The sequence below is a fragment of the Candoia aspera genome, chromosome 17 (assembly GCF_035149785.1).
Source record: "Candoia aspera isolate rCanAsp1 chromosome 17, rCanAsp1.hap2, whole genome shotgun sequence".
NCBI lineage: Eukaryota > Metazoa > Chordata > Lepidosauria > Squamata > Boidae > Candoia > Candoia aspera.
Window position 1 is genome coordinate 8,073,464 of NC_086169.1, and position 23,845 is coordinate 8,097,308.

At 46.1% G+C, this 23,845-nt stretch overlaps 2 protein-coding genes across 5 annotated transcripts; both read right to left on the minus strand.

Moving 5' to 3' along the window:
• Nucleotides 1-1,204: 1,204 nt before the first annotated feature.
• Nucleotides 1,205-12,694, minus strand: PRRC1 (proline rich coiled-coil 1). 4 transcript variants are annotated; one of them, XM_063316632.1, is made up of 9 exons: nt 12,680-12,694; nt 11,473-11,589; nt 10,129-10,527; nt 8,782-8,936; nt 7,736-7,838; nt 6,727-6,890; nt 5,611-5,714; nt 5,089-5,191; nt 1,205-2,725 (listed from the first exon to the last, which is right to left on the minus strand). In XM_063316632.1, exons 2-9 carry the CDS (start codon nt 11,567-11,569, stop codon nt 2,516-2,518), a joined length of 1,335 nt encoding a protein of 444 aa, XP_063172702.1. In that variant the 5' UTR covers nt 11,570-11,589; nt 12,680-12,694; the 3' UTR covers nt 1,205-2,515. The 4 variants fall into 4 exon arrangements, with proteins under 4 accessions (XP_063172702.1, XP_063172699.1, XP_063172701.1 ...); XM_063316629.1 differs by lacking the exon at nt 12,680-12,694 and adding an exon at nt 11,787-12,032; XM_063316633.1 differs by lacking the exons at nt 1,205-2,725; nt 12,680-12,694 and adding exons at nt 4,832-4,895; nt 11,787-12,038 and having other exon boundaries at nt 5,027-5,191.
• Nucleotides 12,695-16,511: 3,817 nt separating this feature from the next.
• On the minus strand, nt 16,512-22,308 carry RBM8A (RNA binding motif protein 8A). Its single transcript, XM_063316772.1, has 6 exons — nt 22,179-22,308; nt 19,137-19,196; nt 18,478-18,555; nt 18,210-18,346; nt 17,698-17,834; nt 16,512-16,926 (listed from the first exon to the last, which is right to left on the minus strand). The coding sequence occupies exons 1-6, from the start codon at nt 22,243-22,245 to the stop codon at nt 16,881-16,883; spliced, it is 525 nt and encodes a 174-aa protein (XP_063172842.1). The 5' UTR covers nt 22,246-22,308; the 3' UTR covers nt 16,512-16,880.
• Between the last annotated feature and the right edge of the window lie 1,537 nt (nt 22,309-23,845).

A 23,845-nucleotide genomic window follows, 5' to 3' on the forward strand; every position in this document is an offset into this window, starting at 1 on the left:
AGTACAAGATTCAATAAATTGGGCATACTCAGGAGATGGGCTCATTTAATAACTAGGTTAAGTGTGTCGACTAAATATGGCCAATGAGTGCAAGGAACCTCTGCCTTATTTTCAAACTGAGAAAGGCTGGTGTTCAGGTTTACTAAATGATCATTCAATCTCAGATTTGTCTATCGGTAAATGAGAGACTCAAAATTGTGGTATATACATTACTACGAAATTTCTGTTTCTTCACTCCTAAGGGGAAGAGATTAGTGAAGCCAAGCACAGTACCAGATTCTCTTTAGCAGGGAGATCATAGACCAGCCCTTTTTCATTTCTGGCATTCCACTTACTTTGAAATGCGATACATTTCCTTCACTGTTCTCCAACAAAAGACTACTATAGCTCTATGACACCCAATTATTCAAAACAAATTAAGGCTACAGAAGTCTTACCCAGGGTGGCAGGCTACAGCTCGCAAACACTGTTGGATTCCAAATTGCTTCAGCCCAAACAGCAATGCCAATTGTAAAAAAAAAAACAAAATGGAGAGAGTGATCTAGTATCTTTAGACTCTTTATGTGATCCATGCCCAGCTAATTTTTAAAGGTCATTCTTCCACACAATTTCTCCCCTCTTAAGAGAAGTTGGGTCTAATTCTTGAGCAAAATGGCAAATAATTGGAATTCGGAGGTGATTTCATAGAACAGGTAACTCTTTCTCCTTTCTTTCCAGCAACACTTGAGTTTTCTTTGCATGGCTATTTCAACATCAATAAGGCAAAACATTTTGTACTGTCCCTTTGAGGCCCAGAATATTAGAGCCAGTAGTTAACATGCACACGTGTAGGGAAGATTTTGGGGAAGGGGGGAATAAATAGCTTTTTTAAGTCTTGCAAGTTTGTACCACTTGGGAAGATTGTTCATTTTTCCTCTATTCTCTTACCTAATTCAGTTTCATCCTTTGGGGAAATGGGGGGTGGGGGGGTTGGCTAGTAGGATGTCTTCTAGCTTCTTGCTGCATAAAAATAACCACATGTTTGTGTGTGTAATGCATATATATGGCATCGGGAGGGGATAATTCCCTTCCTGTGGAAAGTTTCAAAGAAATAGAAACTGGTACATGGATTTGACTTCCAGGCTGCAAAACCAGGTTTTAGGATCTGCTGAAACCTCTCAGTAAATGCTTAAACACTTTAAGGGGGGGGGGAAAAACACAACAGTTTACTGGAGCAGCATTGATTTAATTCTGACTTACAAGGGAAACCAAGACAAGTAACACTCTTGGGGAAATATTAAGAAACTGGCTAACCAGATATTCTATATAAAATTGTATTTTGAAAGCATCTAGAAAAAAAGATTAAGCAATATAAATTGAAAAGCTGTACTAAAGATTATCAAAATACTCTTCCTTAGCAATTTATAAATATGAATTGACTATCTGAGTACAGAATGGAGACAGAAGGGATAGGAATCTGCTCTTTTTTGAAAGAGCTTACTGCCAATAAAATGCAATCTATTTGCTTGTGTTAATGCAGGCCTCCAGCAGTCCTTACTATATACAAAATGACTCTGGAGACACTTGGAGAGGTTTTCCTGAATGGGCAATATCATGTAATGATCTACGCTAAATCTCTGTTAAGGTGGCTGGAGGGCTATGCAAATATTTGATTCAGAAATCTGATCTGAATGCAATTCACCTGAATAGATTTTTTGAAGAAAATGCTGAAATGTTAAAAAAAAAAACACGATCAAATTTGACTGAACAGTTCAATTGTTTTTGTGCCAGCATCAATCCCATGATTTTGAACTGCCAGGTCAAATTGATCAGTTTCAAAGGCAAAACACCTTCAAATGAAACCAACTATTTAAACTGGGTTTTCATACAAAACCTACCCTTTAAAAAAATAAAAAGAATGCTACCCTTTAGCACCCTGCATTTGAACTATTCCGTAATGCCCTATTTTGGAAAATGTCTGCAAAAGAGCCTAAGAATGATTTGTTACTGGGTTAACTTTAACAACAAATTGTTAAATTGACATTGATTTCTGGGAGTTTTTCTTTGTTTTAAAATCCCATACTGTTTTGGTTGCATATGCATCTTAACTCCCTAGGATGAAGAAAGATGTATACAAAAGTTAAAAGGGGCCATTTCACAAGGCCAAACGTTTATCCTGATCACCCACCCTTACAAACATAAAACACCAAGGAATTGGTCTTCCTGGCTTTGGACTTCAAATTATTCCAAATGGAACCTCTCTAGCCATAATTACAGCCCAAATTTGGTGATCCAAATTTTAGTTCAGCAGCTTTACTGTTTAACTTGAAATGTGCACCTCTTTGAATGTGTTTTAATTAATTCTCCAACCTGGTGCCTTTCCAAAAGTGCTTGTCTACAAACCTGGGAGTTCCTGCCCAATGCACTGGGATAGCACCAGGGTGAGGAATGGCAAGCAAACAATATTTTTTCCCAACCGTGCTATAAAAATGCTTGTCAGTTCCCCCTCAGGCTTATGGAGTCTTTGATTTTCCTTTCAAATGGTCCTTGGGGGTAAACGCTGCTTATACATCCCTGCAATCGCTTTGGCTGCACTGTGGATCATCTGTTGACGGGACATGCCAGTGAATGCCATATGCCAATCGGTGTGGTTGACATGCAGCAAGTTCTTTGCAATCACTTCACCCACTGTCACCAACAAACCTGACCATCGGAGGTTGTAGTCTGGAGGAGTCAAATTCTGCGCCTGAGAAAGGAAGGAAGATGGGTGAGTGGAGAAAAGCAAAACCTGGGCCAGAGCCTTGGTTCCTCCGTGTGTTTACTCTGTGTCTGTGAGCCAAGAACGAACGCAGCACTGTGTCGGCTAGAGGTGAAGGATCTTGGATTATGAATGGAGTGGATAAAGCTGAATGCCTACAAAGATCAGAATCAGGCAGGCAACGGTTTTCCTCTACAGGACACTCTATGGGAGTGACCTTGAAGAAGCAGGACTGGAGGAGTATTGATGCCTTTGAATTTTGGTGTTGGAGAAAACTCCTGGGAATACCTTGGACAGCCAAGAAAACAAACAGATCGTCAAACAAAAATCAACCCAGAGTTCTCCCTCAGGGCACAATGGCCAGGCTCAATTATCCCACTTTGGACACACGATGCAAAGACCTAGCAGCTCTCTGGAGAAGGCTCTGCTGCCAGGAACGGTGGAAGGAAAGAAGAAGAGGACCGCCAGCAGCATGGGGGATGGACTCAGCTACAGGGGTGATGGGGGCACCATTGGAAGACCTGAAAGACCATGTTAGGGATAGATTGTCATGGAGAAAATCTAAGTGGTCGCTAAGAGTTGACACCAACTTGATAGCACATTAACGGTCAATTGAAATAAAGCTGATTTAGAAATGATTTGCTTGCTTTAGGTTTGCTTTTGACTCCACTCTCAAGAATGACATAATCAGCAGCATGAAGGTTCTACTGAACTAAAAGTTAGCGAGACTTAATACAGCTATGGTTCACACTGGGCTAAGTCACAGCTTGGTGAAACACTGTTCAAATCCATCTTTATTATGGACCCAGCCCAGCATCGGGGTGGAGTACAGTAATCAAAAAGAAAGATAAAAAGTAATAAAAAGTTGCATAAAGAATAAAAGACAAAAAGGGAAAATCTAAAAGGAATTTTAAAGAGCTAAACAAGACTTGTGTGTGTGTGTGTGCCTTTGAGTCAGTCTTAACTCCTGGCAACTACCTGGATAAGTTCCTGCAGTTTTCCTGTCAGCATTTTTGGAAATTCGTGTTTGTTTTCTATCCTGCCTTTATTATTTTTACAAACAACTCAAGGCAGGGAACAGATCTAATACTCCCTCCTCCTATTTTCCCCACAACCACCACCCTGTGAGGTGGGCTGGGCTGAGAGCGCGCCACTGGCCCAAGATCACCCAGCCAAGTTTGCCCTTGCCGCTTCCTTTCTAGGGCTGAGAGAAGAACTGGCCCAAAGTCACCCAGTTGGCTTCATGGCTAAGGCCAGACTAGAACTCCCAATTTCTAGTCCAGTGTCTCTCAGGCAAATCACAGAAGGTATAAAAGCTATAAAAAGTAAGAATTTAAAGAGGAAGGATGGGAGCAATAGAAGGGTGTAGGGGAGCTTAAACATTAGTATGTGAAAGATGATATTAATTTACAGAGCACCTTAATATCACAAATTAGGTGCAGACTACATCTGGTTTATACAGTTGAGCCCCAAACTCAGCCAGAAGTCGTCATCCAACTAATCTGGGGCGCTGCTGCACAGAACCTGGCAGTGTTGTATGTTGCATCAGGGTTAGCAACTGAAAGCAACAGGGTGGCGTAAAATGGTCCAGCGCACCCTCAGCAGCAGTGGTATGATGCGATTAGTGTGAACATCTCTGTAGCACCAGCAGTGGAGAAACACTGCCTCTTTTCCTTCTGTGTGCCCAGAGTCACAAAGACCTCATCGATCCAAGGACAGAGTCTTCCTGTATCGGCCTTCAAGGATGGCTGAGGGGAGGGCATGAAATCATGGCCGTTGTTTGTGGAATAAGCTGCAACTGGCTGAGTCTCACATAACATTAAAGGGGAAATCATAGGTGACAAACTCAACACCCTAAACTAAACCAAATTTGACAATGTGGGCAGACCTGCCTGTTAAGTCCACTTTACAGCCTGCCTTACCATTTTATACACTAAAGAAAGAATGCAAAAGAGGAGAGCAAAATCATAGGAGTCCTTTTTTCCCCCTGGCTTTATTCCAACGAATACATTTTTTCCAATTCTTAAAGCCTGTATGAAGCCTTTTTAGACAATAGTAGCTTTCCTAAATTTCCTGCTTCAAAAGTGCTGGATATTGCATTGCTGGTACTTAGTGGTAAAGCTGTGTTTGCCAAAAATAATAATAAAAAGTTTTGAAACTATAGGTCAGGGTTCTTCAACCTTGGCAACTCTAAGCTGTGCGGACTTCAACTCCCAGAATTCCCCAACCAGCAAAGCTGGGAGTTGAGGTCCGCACAGCTTAGAGTTGCCAAGGTTGAGGAACCCTGACCTATAGGTACTGATTGCCCATCCCTGCCTGGGGAATCTAACTTTTTGGAAATAAAGACTCACCTGTTGTATATATTCCAGAGGTATTGGTGTGGCTTGTGTAAAGGTTTCCAAGTGAATCCCATGACCTAGATCCTCCATAATCAGGCAGCTAATATCAAACCATCTGTAAAGATTTTTTGAAAGAAGAGCTTATTCAATCGTACTGATGTCTGCATTGAGGCATCAACCGGCTGGGCTGATGGATTATGCTAGCCTTTCCCAACCCAATGCCTCCCCAACGTCCCCCAGTTAGGGACTGTAGCTCTCAAAACTATGCAGTCAGGGCCCCGGTTCAAATCCAGCCTCAGCCGTGGAAATGGATCGAGCGATTCAGAGCCAGCAGCTCTCTTAGCTCAGACTGCCTCACAAGAATGTTGTAAGGGGAAATTGGAGGAGGGAGGCTTTTGCTCCTGGAGGAAAGGCAGGCCACAGCTGCAGCGGAGGGGGCAGATGGCAGCTCTTTCCCTAGATCTCTCGGGTGTGATAGCTGCAGCCTTGGGGGGACTTGCACTCTGAGCAACACATCAAAGGACTGTATCTCACTTGTCAGGGAGCAATTCTGCAATAAAACTTTCGACAGACACAGTTGGCTGCTTCTGATGGATGATGCCTGCCCTGCGTAAGCTGTCGATCCTCTCTTGGGCCCCCTAAAAGTCAGAAGGAAAGACTGCTCACATCAGAGAGTACAAAACACATGAATCAACACGGATTGCCACTTCAGACCAACTACATCCGCTAAGCCAAACAAAATCTAGAATTGGAAGCACACCAAATCACATTGCAGGCCTGTGTGGGCCGCACTGGGAGCAAGCTGCGCTGCCTACCAGCTGGATTTATTTCTATTCAGATTATTTTGTAAAGTTGTAAGCTTTATAAAAAGGGATGGGACAGAAAAGGATTAGCCACAATGTGGTTGTTTGCATTATATATCCAAACCATCTATATTCTACCTCTACAATTGTCTCCAGGGTGGACAATTTTTATCTGTCTGTATTCTTTTCAGATATTGAACCGTCCATAATTCAGATGGTGGCAAAATTCTGTGTAGCAGCAGTGAAAATGAGGCATCAATTATTGCAAGTTATAATCTAGTCCATGTATTATCCATTCTAATGCTTTTATTGAATGTTAAATAATCTTGTTGCAGTTTGCAATTTTTGGTTGTATTTCATGTTTCTGACCTGTATTATTATTATTACTATTATTATTATTACTATTATATTTGCATTATATAAACCCAGTGGTTGTAATATATAAACCAAGATTAATGGCTTAGTGCACTGTGTGAGCCTAGGTATTTGTGGCTGATTCAATAAGCCATAGTAAAAACTCATGTTAGTACAATGTGCAAATCAGCCCTGTTGGTTATTTGGGTTTTTTCCAACAGAACTCAAATGACTCTGTCTGAGTTTGCACAACATGCTCGGCTAGACTCAAAATGTGACTCAGCAGCTGTGAGAACACAGCCGTGGTTTGTCTTTGTCCACCCCATTAAGCTCTTATCTAGTTTATTTGTTGGTTATCTGCACATTCAGTGAAAAACAGCCATTATCTTTTCTTAAACTGGGTTGAGAATTCAGCATGTTGTGTGAACCTGACCCTTTAAGTGCCGATGTGCTCCAAATCTTTGGAAATTCAACCACTTCCCAAACCACTCACTTTCAATCCGGCTGCATAGCCCACGGGCTGCGGGGCAATGTTGGATTGGCCGTCTTCCCCCGTCACAGTAGCCATCCCAAAAACGTCTTGGAAGGCTTCTCTTACTGCAGCGACCTTTATCTCTTTCATGGAGGTGACTACGATGTCCAACTCTCCTCCCGATTCTAGAGACCACAGACGTCCAAAATTGCCTTTGTGCCACAGGCTGAGCCAAACAAGCCAACCACATTGTCACTCAAGAAGATGGCCTTTATCACACAACACACTTGAAAATGGGACCTCGGCCCATAACAGAACCAAGGTAAATACTAAGCCCACTGTGTGAAGGTAGCCACTAGGTCTTTATCTTAACCCTAGTCAAGTATGTTGTGTGGACAGTGATTAAGATCTATGGTGGCTTCTTCGTTTCTTTGCTGTGGCCATTGGAGTTTGCTCTCAGTGATTTATCAACTCAGCTGAATGGAGGGAAAAAAAGCCTTCAAGTTGTAAAAGTCTCCTCTTGGCAACTCACATCAGTCCAAAGAGCACCGCAACTAGCCCTCCTTATGGCTGGGTGCCTTTGGATCCTAAGCCTGGTTGAGCAAGCAGGTCCTACATGCACACTCCCCAACTCCCAGCACCTCTCCTTAAGATTCAGGCAGTCATCCTCCGTCACCTCCCAAGTTTTCATCAAGGTATCACCACTATTCATTCTATCACCACTCTCTATGCTTCTTGATGGCAGGAAATATATATGCTCCTCCACCTACAAAAAGGTTGCCAATTTTCTGCATCAAATGTAATTCAACAAACTGCGAATAAGCATCTTCCCAAACTGTGTGCACCCCTCAAATCTAACTAGCTTCCTTATAATTTGCCCATTCAAATCCTAGAGAACTGTAACCATGGTTAGCTCCAACCACATTGCTTTGTGCCCTGGTTTCTGGAGCAGGCCTGTATGAGCTAACCAAGGTTAAGAGGAGGCAAAGCCCTGGTTCAGGGTGACATGGTAAGCTGCAGCTACCCTTACTGATATATGGAGCCATGCCGGGATCCAGCGTTGTGATCATGGTCTCCACCGAGTGTTTGGTTTTATCCAGCACTGATTTGACCACAGGATTGCCAGCCACGCCCTAGGGGACAAATGCAGAAGTCAAAAGTTGGCTTGCCTGCCAGACTAACATGAGCCCCCAAAAGGAGGTTTGGCCTCTTCTTTGCTAGCTTTCTGGATGGTTACTAAGAGCTGGCTCTTCCAGAGCCCCTTTGGGGAAGAAATGGGATATTGAATCAGTAGCAGCAGGGCTGATTGATTAGGCCTATTTTAACCCTTGTAAGTTGATTGCTTGCTTTTTGCCATGACTGCTTGTGGCCTTATAGTCGGGGGACTCATAGAGGCCAATAAAAAAAAGGTAGAAGCCCAACACATGCAAACCAGGGTGGGGTTTCAATCACATGAGTACAGACACCCTCTTGCTCTTTCTGACCACACCCCCCTTGGGGACACCCCTGCTTGTAGCTTTAATTATTTTACTGAACTGTGGAACATACTCTGCTCAAAATCATACAGATAAAAGTTTCAGCAGTAAAGTAATAATATTTCTTCCCTGCATGCCCTTAACTGCATTCATTTTTGCTTACAGTGAGTCAGGAATAACTGAACAGAGAGCAAATGAATGAAAAAACAGGTGTGAATGCATTTTTGTTTAGCTCAAAAAGAAATGAAAACATAGTCAAGAACCCTCTAACAAGCATGATGCTGTGACAATTGCACACAAATAATCTTCCAGAACACTTTTGGACAGTGCGCGAAAGCAGGGTTTCCTAACTGTGGCAACTTCCAGGAGTGTGGACCTCAAATCCCAGAATTCCACAGCCAGCATGGCCACTGATGAGAATTCTGGGATTTGAAGTCCACACACCTAGAAGTTGCCACAGTTTAGAAACCCTATGCTAAAGCTTTCTGAGGCAGCATCTACCTCTGATTGCTTTCTAATCCTGAACAACTGGAGGTTAAAATGGGCTGATGCTGCCTAAGAGAAACATCCATTCCATGGTAGCTGGAAAAGTACACCTTACTTTAATGAAGCCCCACAGTCCTCCTGCAGATGTTTCACTGTGTACCCCAATGCCTCGGGGGTCTCCGTGATCCTCTGGAAAAGTAATAGAAGAGCCACTTGCTAAGGTGGGTGCAGACATAGGGACCTGTTGTGACAGAGGGCTTGTCAAGGCACCTGAAAATCAGAATACATAAATTCAGGGGTGTAGCCATCACAATCCACTGGAGCCAGGTGCTCATTGTTTATCATGGAAAAGGTCAAAGGTGGCATTCTTTCATATCTGGGACCCTCAGCAAGCCCTCTATCGGATTGGACTGGGTGGGAAGACTCAGCAGAGAGGCAGTGATCTTGGAGATATCCAGCCCCGAGTCAGGTAGAATTTTAAAAGTAATAACCAGCACCAGGAAACCTACTGGGAACCACTGCAGCTCCCACGGTGGAATGCTGGGTGAAGCAGGCCCTGTGGCCCCTTCTATGCATCTAGAACACTATGAAAAATTGCCTTTTATTAATCCTGGTTTACAGTGATGTTATTGTTCGAGACAGTGCATACAAAACAAAACCCTATGTTGGGTCTCTAGGTTGGGATTAAATTTGCCAGAATGGTCACGCATAAGATTGAATCAGGATGTTTCTAAATCCCAGTTTGTTGATCAAGTCATAAAGGCCTGGTTCATACATAATATTAAACCAGGGTTTCCCAACTTCAGCAAATTTTCAAATGTGTGGACTCTGACTCCCAGAATTCTGAGCAGTAGCCATATAGAATTCTGGGAGTTGAAGCCCCCCCCCCCCCCCGAAATTGAGCTACACTATGTTTTGCTATTTATTTATTTAAAAGTTTTAATTGCTCAATACCTGACACTCTCTAAATGGTTTACAATAAACATATCAAAAAAGAAAAGAAAATGGTGCAATATGAATTAAATCAATAAAATAGAAAATAAAGTCTCTATATAAACTAGGTAGCAGCGAAGCAGCTGTCAAAATTTAAAACAGTATGAATGAACTGGTACGGTCCCACATCATGGCAAATCCAAAACACACTGCTGCCTTAGCATCACAGCCAGGAAGTAGGTCCACAGTATCAGATGCTGTTTCTCAAAGTGACAAAAGCAGCACTGCACTTTGAGGACACCCTTCCCCCCATCTTTTCTGCATGCTCGCAATGTTGTGACACAGACACAAAAGGGCAGAAGTTGCGTCATACTGGCGCCATGCTCCTTTTGGCGGTATCCCATGGGCCTCTCTGAAGCGATGGACCAGGCCTGGGGGAATTCACTGGCTCTTCTGGGAGAGGATGGCTTGGGGCTCCCTGGACAGAGAGGCCAATGTCTTCAGAGGCAAGTGCACCCTCTCTGCGCACCTGTGACAGGCCGGGCCGTATAGGAGGGCATCAGAGGGGTCTGGGGTGCTCGTCCTGCATGGCCTTTGGTGATGTCGTAGGTGGTGGCCATGGAAAACCCCGAGATCGGGGGCCCAGTGGGAGGAGCAGAGAACACCGGGGGCCCGGGAGCAGAGCTCAGCGACGGTGGAGCTGGTAAAAACTGGGTCACGGAGCTACCAAAAGCTGAGGTCATCGGAGCAGCGATGGATGGCGGGCTGGCAGCACCAAGAGGGGCACTTGTGGAAATGGCTGCAGAAGGCAAGAAAGGGGAGGGGGGCACTGAAGGAAGGGAGGAGACCATGGGAGGGGCGGGTGGGGAGAAGACGGGAGAAGGAAAAGAGGAAGAGACGGGCTCATTCAGAGGAGGGAGAGGAGGAGCTGCAGCCGGGGAGAAAAAAGAAAAAGACGTATTAAAATTGGCCCCAAATGGCAACTCCTTTGAAGCATGCAAAAAAAAAAGCAGGTGTGCATGACCAGGGGAGCAGGGGTCCTCCTGCTTTTCCTCAAGGCTCCACCAACACAGATATGAAGCTATAAAGTTTCCTTTGAGTGGGGCCCAACTGGTGTGCATTTGTTTTTAAAGATGTGGCTTGCCCTTCCCTTCCTCCAGGATGTGTGTGTGTGTGTGTGTCTTGCCCCTAAATCCTGGGATTTCTTAGTGGTCTTCCATCCAAGAACAATCCTGAACCAGCCCTCTTTAGACTTTGGAGATCAGCTAGAGTTGGCCAGGTGACACCAAAGACTGGAAGGAGAATCTGAATGCATCAAACATGCCTTGAGTATCTCCCTTCGTAATGTTGTGCATGTCAGGAGGGAACAGAACATGGGCCCTGGATTTCAGAACCCGAGAATAAGACACTTCCTAATGCTGGCAGCCACAATTCACTTTTTGTGGTAGGGGAGGACTGAGACTCACAACAGATAAGGCCATCGTGCAGACTGATTGAGGCCTGCCACACCCAGGCCTGGAGTGGGGGGGGGAATTAAGCCCATTTTATGGTTTACCTTCCAGCTCCAGTAAGTTTTTCACCTCAGACAGGTAAGACATCACCATTTCTGCAGCTCCAATGCCTGCCAAAATGGTAATCTTGTTTCCCCTGTCCAATCTGTGCCTAGAATATTCTTTTGAATACCTGAACAAGGCTTGCTGTCTCTTGCTGACATGAGTAGCCAGGGACAATGGGTGGTGTCATCTACAATTGTTTAACACACACACACACACACCCAACGGTTTGCTACTTTTGCTTTTAACTGTTGTAGGGAAATCAGGAAGCTTCCGGGTGCCTGGATGAAGAAGATGGGTAACGGCTGGAAAAGTGATACCTAGTGAGAGTGGGGGGGCAGGAGGAACAGCAGCCCCTGTTGTGCTGGGTGGGGGTGTTGTGGGGGGTGTTGTCTCTATCCCACTCTCTTCCATCATTTTTCTTTAGCAACACAGTCCTGGGGGGGAAAGAAGGAAAATCATAGTCAGGGAAAGGGGGAACCCAGAATCCAGCAAGGGCCTTCTTCAAATAAATGAAGAAACAAGACATGGAAACAGGAACCCTTTCCTTTGCTGTTCTTCTTTCCTAGATGGGCTGTTTCTAATCCTGGAGACTCCATTTACCTGGGCTGCAGCTATGAGAAAAATCACTCACCCGTCCTCCTGCTTGGTTTCCTGTTCACAGAATAACACCTTCCATTGTGCTTCAGAATTTGTCCTGGAGCAGAGGAAAAGGAAAAGGAAAAGGAAAGGAAAGGGACAGAGGTGCAAAAAGGAAAGAAAGAATGACAGAAGGAGAGAGAGGCTGGGTTCATACAATGTGATTGACTGAGGAATAATGTTCTGCGCTTGTACAATACACAGGACCATAAAATGAGATAGGTTGGGTTGGTCCCCTCTGCAAAGCCACCCCCAAAACTAACTGAGGTTAAGCCCAGCCCAGTTTAGCAGGACCTGTTACTAGGATTGGAACCTGAGTAAGTGTGTGAATGAGGCCAAAGGGGAGGGAAAAAGAGAAAGAAAGAGAAAGAAAAGCAAAAGAGGAAAGTAGAAGAGAGAAGAGAATCAGTCCAAAAGACAGAGAACATTAAAAAGCAGATACAAAGAGGAAAAGGGAAAAACAAGAAAAGCCAGGAAGCAGCAGACCAGCCAAGAGCACTACGAGTCCCGCCATGCCACGGGGCGGGAGGGCCGGGCGGCCCCCACCGCTTGCGCACGCGCCGGCCGGCTTGCCACGTCTCGGCCGTCCGCTCTGCTGCTGCTGCCGCGGCCGCGGCCGCCCGACGTGCCTCCCGCAGCCGCTGGTTGCGGAGCCGGGCCCGAGGGCGCGCGTCCGTTCGCGGGCACGCGGCAGAGGCCTCTCGGGACGCGCTCCCGCCGAGAGGCCCGGTCGCCCGCCCGACCCGAAGCCCTCCTCCTCCTGCCCCCCAGCGACGGCAGCCGCGACCACGACAACAGGCATAGCAATCGCGCTCCTCACAATGAAGCGAACCGCCGCCGCCGAGCCCCTCCCCGCAGCGGAAGGCGCCCCCGGGCGGCGGCCCTCACCTCGGCCTCCCGCGGCCGCCGGCGCCGCTCCCTCCCGTTCGGCGCCCGGTGCAAAATGGCGGGGCTGGCTCGGCGGGGCCGCCTCCGCCTCCTCCGGCTGCCACGTTCGCTCGCCCCGCCAGGAGGAGGAGGAGCCGCCGCGGGACGGAGGGAGGGAGGGAAGGAGGGAGGCCCGGCGCCACCTGCGCGCCTGCCGCGCTTTGGTCCCTTCCCACGTTCACGCGACACGCGGGTCAGCAGGACCCGGCGGCTGCGACTGAGCCCAGGAACGGGGGCGACCGCCTGAAGGGGCGTCCCAGTGATCGTAAGCGAAGCCTAGGGGGTGGCCCAACATGCTGAGACGGGCCTTTTCCATGACCCGCTGCACCCGAGTTGGCCAAACCCTAGTCTGTCTGCACAGTATGTGACAGGATGGCCCGGTTCCCTCTGTGTGCGAGGGCGGGGGCTGCCTTCCCGTGGCTCGAAGTGTGGCCTAAAAAACTCTTGAGTGGCTGGCATGGAACTGAAGACTATTCCCTGAATTTGGGAGAGAAAACAATTTACCTTTGCAAAATGGCTTTTTTCCACACACACACACACCCAAATATGAACCACAAGTACTTCAGGCAAAGCAAAAGACATTTTATAAAGGGGGGGGGGTCAAGTCTTGATATAGTACAGAAACATGATACATACATTTGATATATGTGATACATCAGAAAGCAACAAATCAAACAAAAGACATCAATGTGCAATAAAGGCTTTGTTTTGTTAGATGTGAGAAAAGACAGACACCCTTAAAATATAGTGCATCTCCTTTCCCACTCATGTTTCTTTCAGACTTGCAACTTTAATCAAGACTTCAGAATGCAAGCCCTACTGTTTGATGGAAGGTCTCTGAAAGGGCTAGTTTTTGCACATCAGAGGAAATGGTTTGGCTCAAAGGAAAAACACGGTTTCGTAAACTTCAAAAGGAGGCATGGATGCCATGCTAAAATGCTAATATCACTGTTATTAAAATGCTAATAATAAAGCCTAAAATGCTATGTAACAGGCAGATGGGAGGCCACCAGGAAATCCCAGGGCTGGAGGCCAGACTGGGAGGCCAAAAAACTTCCCAGAAGATGGTCAACAGTTGCCACACGGATGCATCCCTGAAGTCACCAGGATTGAAGGAGACTTTTATTTTATTCCACTTACATACCGCATTTATATTCTGCATTTCCGCTAAGAATCTAGGTAGGCAGCGGCACTTAGCTGATCTCAGGAAAGCTAAGCACTGGAAAGGGGGCTGAAGACCTCCAAGGTCCCTTCCAACTCTTACGATTCTTAGCAGGCAGGCCTAGTTAGCTGTCAGACAGGAAGCCACCAGGAGATCTGGAAAGTGGAAAACCTCCTGGACGAAAACTATAGGAAGTCACTTTCTTGTTGCCAAGAGGAGGAGGCGTGCAAGGTAATCTCCCCCTGAAATTCCATTTGGAGGATTCACACAACTTTAACCAGATCTGGGAAAGACTTAACTAGGCTTCCACCATATGCAAAGACTGGGAAATTTGAGCCCAGATTATTTAGTGTCATGGAAACCTGGCTCATCTGGTTGCTTGATGGTTGCAGGCCTGGGACAGGATCATGAGGATGGTTTCCAGAGAAGCCTACAGGATGAATATCAGGATTAAACCCCAAATCTATCAATAGGGTTACAACCCGGCAGTCCGATGCACCATCATTCAACCCCCAGAGCCTTTCTGAAGGTAAGACTCTAGTAACCAGGTTAAAGCATGTTGACCAAACCTGGTGGAGTTCAATCCTCCAATTTTCTGCATCTGAGTGACGTGCTAGATGAGGCTACATCGGGGCTGGGTCACCTGTGTTCCTATGTGTTGTGGGACCCAGCCTTTTCCTTCCCACATTAGTTGATCCAGGCCACTGCGTTAACCCTTAATGGGATTTCTTTCTTTCAGAGATGCAGAAGAGGACTGATGAAAGGTAGTCCAGAGGCCGATGGCCTCGAAGTCCTGGCTTTCTCCCAGACCTTGGGTTAGGTCCTGTCAGATTGGGTGTTGTTAGCTAGACTTGCCATTGGTTCTTGTTCTTTTTTCTTTTTTAATATTATATTGTATTCTGGTTTTTTTGTACACTGGCCATAGTTAGTTTGGAGTTGGGTGGTGCCTAAATTGAATTAAACTACTGGCTGCTTTTCCTTCTAAGCTCAGTAACTGCTATTTATTTAGTTCCAACTTTTACAACCTGCAGATTTGGTGGCTTTTCTTATCTTGGCCAGTAATGTCTCACTTTGAAATTGCCTCAAAGTGCTTTCATTTGAAAAATTATCATGTTCATCAGTATCTTATTTCTCAGTGACCACTAGCTAGGATGGCTTTGTATAACCTTTACGGTCAGCTGTCAGGAAAACGAACAAGAGGATGCTATGGCAGTTATGTTCTGCTTGGAGACTTCGCGAAGCATCTGGCAGGATTTTTGTATGAAAAAGTCAGGTGGAGCTGCTGACCTTTATTTTCTGTCACACAGGGATAGCCCTCCCTTGCCAGTCGTATCCTGCCCTGTGGAAAGTTGTTTTCCTTCTGATCATGCACCTTGCCTCTCTGTTTTGCTTCTGAGACATTGGGGCATGCAATAAGCTCAGCGCACACATGGGCAACCTGCAGGACGTAGGCAGCCTGAGCTAGCCCTTTTTAAAGTCCACAAAGATCACACTACCAAGCAAACCAGTAAATTATGGTCATGCTTGATACAGCACCCTTTAGCAAAAAGTAACTTGAGGGTGGAAACAAAAACTGTCAGATCCACATAAGCTCTACCTCAAATCCCATATGAACTTAACAATTCACATATCCTGAAAACGCATGCAAAGAAGGGTAAAAAGGATGATCAGAGAACTGGAAGCCAAGCTCTGGGAGGAAAGATGAGAAAAATAGGATTTGTTTAGCCTTAAAAAACCATGAGTGCCACCTGAAAGATCATCACTGGTTCCCACATGCCAGACATGGAACAACAGGTTTAAGGCAATCTGATTGAGCCTCAGGAAAAACCTCCAAGTGGTTTCAAGTGGACTGATGTGTGGACTTCAACTCCCAGAATTCTTAGCAATGGCCACACTGGCTGGGGAACTCTGACTCCACACACTTCAGAGATGCCCAGGTTGGGAAACACTGGTTTAGTGCAACTCAGAATAACCCAGAGAATTTGGGCATCTCTTCACTGGATGTGTTCAAGCACAGGCTGGACAACTACAGGTAGCCCTTGCTTAATGACCATCTGTTTAGCAATGGTTCAGACTTATGATGGTGCTATAACCCACAATTTGTGACCGGTCTTTGCACTTAAGACCTTTGTCTCCCCGTGGTCACATGATTGCAGTTTGGGCGCTTGGCAACCAGTCCACATTTACGACCATCGCAGCGTCCTGCAGTCACGTGATCACTGTTTTTGACCTTCCCAGCTGGCTTCCAGCAAGCAAAATCAATGAGGAACTATGTGATTCGTTTAACAACCACCCAGTTCACTTAATAACCATATGATTTGCTTAATGACCACCGCAAAAATGGTCTAAAATCGGGTCAGATTTGCCTAATGACCACATCACTTAGCAACTGAAATTCTGGTCCTAATTGTGGTCATTAAGCAAGGACTACCTGTATCCATTTGGAGGCTTTCATTTGCATTTGCACCCTGAGCAGAGGATTGGATTTGAGGGTCTCAAGTCATTGTTTCTGCTCTAGAATTCTGAAAAGGCAGTTACTATCCAATGGACTCACGAAGAAGCTACTGGAGTCGTAAGTGTAAACCATGTTTATGCCATTTAGGATTTTGTAATTAAATATTGTTAACACAGTTTTAAAAAAAACATAGCGTTTTATTTTGAATGCTGTTTCAGAGATCCATTTCAGACTTAGAACCAGAAATATGTGTACAAACTCAGAAAGGGGCACAGTCAAAGGACACAAAAAACAGAAAATCTCGTCATTTGATACAGCAGTCGAGAGGTTGAGAAAAAAGAATTAAAAATGATTAGTCAAATACAAATTAAACAGGTGGCAATTAGGACAAATGTTCACCTCCTGGTATAAATGGGACCCTCCCTCCCCTTTGCCAAGACTTCCCCGACTGTGCCCACCCCCACCCCCCATGGAGCCCAGCCAGGGAGCCGAGGAAGGGGAGGCCAGAGGCACCCGCAGTGCGGGAGTTGCCGAAGGGAGGCCCCTCAGCGCCTTCTCCGGTCAGGGCTGCGGCTTCTTCTACGGCCACTCCTGGGAAGAAACAGACCAAGAGAACCGTTAAAATGGTGCTCTGTTTCTCGCTATGTGCGAAGGTTTTCTGCTGCAGAAATCCCTTCCATTTCTGAAATATTTTCATGTGTTTAAAAGAATAATATTGTATGCATCCTTTCAGCCTCAAAGGTTCCCAGAGTAGTTTACATATAGTTAACAAACAGGAACAACAGGACAGGACTAAAAGTAAAACCCTAATCAGAAAACAAATCAGAAGGTAACCAAAACTCTGGAGCCAAATTTACCTTAATAAAAAGACCCAAGACCTTGCAATCCCTAGCAGAAGCAGCATTCAAATTCGTATTTATCAAATGCTATGCAAATAAAACAAAAGACTTGAGAAGTACTGAGGTTCAGGGATCAGCCCCTTGAACCTGGATGTCAGAGACAAGTTTTCACTTCCCACCTGTTTCTGAGCCTGAGAACTGTGTCACTCTTGAACAAGGAATGCACTTTGCTACCTCCAGTATACTCGGGAACATGATACTGACCCTTCAATATTGTAGGGGTAGATACAGTTTGCATTGACTGTGCACATTCAGAAATTTCATCTTCCCTTCTTTGATAAAACCAAGCAGCTGAAGATGAGTAATTCCCAGACCGTTCAACAGAATCATTTTTCTGCTTCACTGCATACTTCCTTTAACTGCTTGGTATTCCCAATATTTGTACGCAGACATTGTATGAATCTGGAAGACTATGAGAAAAGACACTCCGTCCTGTTTGTTCTTGGGCTGTAAAAAAACTCACCTTCGTTTTCCTTTAGGCGGTCCCCTGACAAAGCACCAGTCCACACTGATCGGCTGCCCCATCAGATCCTGCCCATTCAGGCCCTCCATGGCCGCCTGAGCTTCTTTGTATGTTTCGTATTCCACCAGCGTGTAACCCTATGAGACATTTGGGTAAGAGAGGTGAGCACTCTCAAAACTCTTTCCTTAGTCAACCCAAATGATTCATTCTAGCATACCTCACACTTGATGTCACTCAGGACTGGCAAACCTATGACTACCTTGGCTTCCTTAACCACAGTTTAGAGAACAAGCCACAGATTATACCACAAACAAGCAAACCAAATGTTGGCTTAGTAGGTTTGTAAACTCAACCCATGCCAAGAAACAAGGCAATTAGGAATAATTGCCACTCTAACAGCTGTCATCAAAACAAGTATTTTCCATCCCAGCTCTGAACCACCACAAGGCTGCTGCTCTACGTCCTTCTCTGGAAGGGGGAAGAAAAGTCCCACACGGCAGCCAGCACTATACCTTCAGGTAGCCTGTCCGCCGGTCGAGATTCAAGTGGAGGTTCTTGATCTCACCAAACTCAGCAAACTTGTCATGAATGTCCTCCTCAGTAGCCTCCTCATGCACGCCCGTGACAAAGAGGATCCAACCTTCCACCGCTGTAGCAACACAAAGGGCCAAAAGTGATGCTCAAACCAAATGTATAAATGAAATATACAAATGAGAACCTTCACATGCAGGGAGGAAAAGTGACTTAGGGGGGAGAGGGGAGTAAGGGACATCATCTCACATCTCTGAGGACCCGGTTCATCACCATCTTGCTCCACACTGTCATAGTCCTCACGAACACGGGCCCTGGAGCCCTCCTCTGTTCATGCACGGTCAAAAGAAAAAAATGGAGAACAGTGTTTAGATAAACAAGGAGAAACAAAACTTAGCACTTTTTTGATCCCCCATATATAATTAGATACAAGTAGCAACTGAAGGCTTTCCTGGAGGTATCATAAGCCAGTTCTCACTTCCGAAGACCAACAAATTACAAACCTGTGGGTACATTTCCCCTCCCAGACCAGGAAGATGAGGCAGCAAAGGAAGCTTAATTTCTCACAGCTTGGTGCTGAAGGCAGCAGGAGGAATATGCCTTTGGAGAGGCTGACAGTGATGACCGAGACAAGCCTTCTATTTTGTTCAAGTGGCTGTCAAGCACAAACTTTAGCTATCTCCATCCCAAATCATAGCTGTAGCTCATGGAACAGAGTAGGCTGGGAAAGGACCTGTCACAGGCAGTATGACCAATTGAATCTATGAACAACTGCAGCTAAACTAAAAGAACAAAATAAAACCACTTAAGACAGGCTCAGTCTGATGTGCTCTTGATCTCTTGGACTTCCACGCCCAGAAGCAAGGAAGGCTTTAAGAGGAACACATTCCATGCCAAGAGCAACTTACCTGACCCAAAACCTCTGCCTTTTCTTTTTTTTGCTTTTTCCTTCAGTTTGTGGATACTTTCTGCAAATAAATCAAATATAATTGGATCAATTAACAACAACAAAATAATGGAGTGGTTAGCTTGTAATGATTGTAGTCGCTCTGAAAGTCCAACCCACAACACAAGTTCCACTCCCAAAATGTATATATGTTTACTGAGAGAAGTGAGCAGCGTATTTACTAATCAGAACCCAGCTCTCTCGCGGGCCACACTTCAAATAAAGAAACAGGCTCAGAGAAACACAATTCCCAGATAAGGGAACTGGAAATGAAATCTTATGAAAAGAGGGATTACTTCTTCTTCATTAAAGAAAGACTGTGTGGGGACATCACATTCTTCAAAGCCTAAAAGGATACCTCACAAAAGAGGTCAATTACTTGCTTCCTTTTGTCCCAAAGTGCAGAACATGGAATAACAGGCTTAGGTTATAGGAAACAAATTAGAAGTGAACACTAGAAAAAAATTCCTAACAGTATGAACAGAACCTCAGATTGGAAAAAATCAACTTATATCCCCATACCAAAAAAGGGAAACACTAAAGAATGTTCAAACTATCGAACAGTGGCACTCATTTCACATGCCAGTAAGGTAATGCTCAAAGTCCTGCAAGGTAGACTTCAGCAAATCATGGAGCGAGAATTGCCAGATGTACAAGCTGGCTTTAGAAAAGGCAGAGGAACTAGGGACCAAATTGCCAATATCCGCTGGATCATGGAAAAAGCCAGGGAGTTTCAGAAAAACATCTATTTCTGTTTTATTGACGATTCTAAAGCTGTTGACTGTGTGGACCATAACAAATTGTGGCACGTTCTTAGTGGTATGGGGATACCAAGTCATCTTGTCTGCCTCCTGAAGAATCTGTATAATGACCAAGTAGCAACAGTAAGAACACACCACGGAACAACGGACTGGTTTAAGATTGGGAAAGGAGTACGGCAGGGCTGTCTACTCTCACCCTACCTATTCAACTTGTACGCAGAACACATCATGCGACGTGCTGGGCTTGAGGAATCCAAGGCTGGAGTTAAAATCGCTGGAAGAAACATTAACAATCTCAGATATGCAGATGATACCACTTTGATGGCTGAAAGCGAAGAGGAACTGAGGAGCCTTATGATGACGGTGAAAGAAGAAAGTGCAAAAGCTGGTTTGCAGCTAAACCTCAAAAAAACCAAGATTATGGCAACCAGCTTGATTGATAACTGGCAAATAGAGGGAGAAAATGTAGAAGCAGTGAAAGACTTTGTATTCCTAGGTACGAAGATTACTGCAGATGCTGACTGCAGTCAGGAAATCAGAAGACGCTTAATCCTTGGGAGAAGAGCAATGACAAATCTCGATAAAATAGTTAAGAGCAGAGACATCACACTGACAACAAAGGTCCGCATAGTCAAAGCAATGGTGTTCCCCGTAGTAAGATATGGCTGCGAGAGCTGGACCATAAGGAAGGCTGAGAGAAGGAAGATTGATGCTTTTGAACTGTGGTGTTGGAGGAAAATTCTGAGAGTGCCTTGGACTGCAAGAAGATCAAACCAGTCCATCCTCCAGGAAATAAAGCCAGACTGCTCACTTGAGGGAATGGTATTAAAGGCAAAACTGAAATACTTTGGCCACATAATGAGAAGACAGGACACCCTGGAGAAGATGCTGATGCTGGGGAGAGTGGAGGGCAAAAGGAAGAGGGGCCGACCAAGGGCAAGGTGGATGGATGATATTCTAGAGGTGACGGACTCGTCCCTGGGAGAGCTGGGGGTGTTGACGACCGACAGGAAACTCTGGCGTGGGCTGGTCCATGAAGTCACGAAGAGTCGGAAGCGACTAAATGAATAAACAACAACAACAAATGAACAGAACCAGTGATGGTCTGCCCCACAATCAGAGGAGGGCTGGATGGCCTGAAAGAATGCTGTCTAGTGTTATCTTTGGTAGAAAATTACAAAATCCAGAATAAGCCCCTTAACTGTTAAATGCAAAAAAGAAAGTAAAAACAGAGACAAGAAAAGAACCCAGAATCAATGCACAGGGAACGTAACCCAGTCATAAGATCAGGGAAACTTACACATCTGTACATAAGGGAAGAATGGAGAGAAATAAAAATAAGCACTCAGGTGGGACAAGGGAATAGCTTCTCAGTAATCTAACAATGGATTTCATCTCTTGGAGATTATTCTATGTATTCCGTTGCAATATAATATTTTAATTTAATTCAATTTCATTTTTAATACGTTAAAGAATGGGGGGAGCCTTGAGTTTGGAAACTTCCCTTCAAGGCTCCAATGCTTGAAGAGCTCTTCATCCACCACCTCTTACTGTTCCCACAACAATCCTGTATTTGGGCTTTAAAAGATCACTGAAAAGTGCTTGAAGTTAAGGAGTTTACAGTTAGAGCTCTTTACAAGGAGTTCTCCTAAAACAACTTGGGAGGAAGAGGAACAGAACTAAGTCTGTCCAAAGCACCCAACACAGAGGACCTTCAAGTAGGACTTGCCTTTACAGAAATCTTAGCAAACAAACTACTTTGAGGCCAAGTTAAGAATCAAGGACCATTGCTGGCACGGTGGCTGGGGATGATGGAAGTTGTAACCACCTCCTTAGACGGACCTGGGCTAAGTTACCGGATATCAAGGTTGCAGTAAAGTAACTAAAGCACTGTCCCCTCCTCCAAAACCCTTCCTTTTTTCTTCCACGGCCCCCACTCCTCTGCAATGGGAGGGAAATTAACATTAATATAATAAAACATTAATAACCTTTAAGCTTCGGGTTTACGTTTCGTTTAATGCCCGTCTTAAGTACTCGCTAAAATTAAAAAACGGAATATCTACTGAAGTAAATAACAACAGTATGCTTGTGCAGCTGGACCGATGTCAGCCTCCGCGGCCCCAGCCAATCTTCATCCCCAGTAGGGGGGGGAGTTTAATTGGCCCACCTTGCAGGGCTGGTGCGAAGTAGGTGGGATAAGAAGTTAAAGTAGGGTAATGGCGTGATACTCATTCGAGCCGTACCGTCGCCGTCCTCGTCCATGGCGAAGTCCTCGCCGCCCGCCTCGTGAAGGTCCAGCACGTCCGCCATCTCGGCCCGCCAAGAAACGCTCCTCCAGACGGCCGTCGAAGCAGCCGCAGCAGACGCGCTCGCAAGGCAGGACGGGAAGGCTTCCTGCCGGGACCGGAAGAGTGGCTCCGCTCCTGGGAGGAAGGGAAGCCGGCCGTGGTAACCATTTGGAGAAGGTCTCTCAGAAGGCGGCGGCGGCTGAGTCTGCGCGGCTGCCGGGAAAGCGCGCGAAAGCTCTGCTGCCCTCCTGAGGAGGCGCCTCCTGGGAAGACGGCCGGGAGCGGTCGAGGCAGCGCTCGGGCTCCCCTTGCGGAGCGGAGCGGAGCGGTCCGCCTGGGGGCGGTGATGGCAGCGGCACAGTCCGGAGGGCCACTTGGACTCCATTCTCTCCTCTGACCTAAGCGGGCTTTGGCTGCCCCAGCCCAACACAGTTCCCCACGTTCGCGGGCTGCTGACAGCCCTTCCCACGCCGACGGGCCCGGCCGAGCCCGCCAGGCGCCCGCCCGCCCGCCCCTCCGGACGGGCGTTTTCCGACCCAGGGTCTGCCAAAGGCCACGCTCCCCTCTGGGGCAGAGGCGCCTAGATCGCCGGGTCAGCTCGGCGGCTCCCGGGCTCTGCAGAGACCCCCCACCCCAGAGGAGGCGGGAATTTGGGTGACGCCTCGGGGTAAAACTCACGATTTCATTGGAGGCAGAGCCGGGCGCGAAGTACAACGGGTCGAAAGTTTTATTGTCTTTTTCGACTTGAGGTTGCCCGGGCAAAGCAGAAACGAGTTGCAAGGGTTTGCCTACACGACCGCTTTGCCTGCACACATTTAAAATGAATTTTATGCGGTATTCTTTCAGGCTTTATGTCCCAGAGTTCTTTTTTGAAGAATAAAACGGTCCCATGTTTTTCAACCTCTTCATAAGTTTGACTTTTTTGTGCTTGGCTGAAGCTGTTCTGAATTCTTAGTGTGTGACTTGAGATGGGGTCTGAGTAGTAAATATGGTGCCTGTTTTTCTCAGTAGGCCCCTGCCTGCCTGGGTTCAGCTGTGCTGCCTCATTGTGGCGTGTGTGTGTGTGTGTGTGTGTGTGTGTGTGTGTGTGTGTGTGTGTGTCTGTGTCTGTGTCTGTGTCTGTGTCTGTGTCTGTGTGTTCGTTCCTGGGAAGGATGTGCGAAGGACGTTGGGAGTGTATGCCCAGAGCACAGATTCCCAGCAGGGTCCCCCAAGGCATGAGGGTCATCCCAGCTGCCCAGCTAAAGCCAGCAGGCGCCTCTTTTGCGCAGCGGCAAGGCATCAGTTCATACTGCGCAGGAGAAGGCAATGGGAACCCCCTCCCGTAATTTACCAAGAATGGATGGAAAATATGAAGGGATGGACGATGGGTCCCTCGGGTCAGATGGCACTCACCATGCTACCGAGGAAGAGCCAAGGCTCTTTCGGAGCACTAATGGTGCTCCTGACCTGGCTAGATTAAAGCCTTCGGGACGCCCGGTTGCTGATGTCGCAGTACCGGAAAAGAAAATCCGAAGCTGCAAAGAGAATTACGGTGGGGACATGGAGCATAAGAACCCCAAGTACGGGAAAATTCAACACAGTGAAAGATGAAATGAAATGACTACAAATGCTCATCTTAG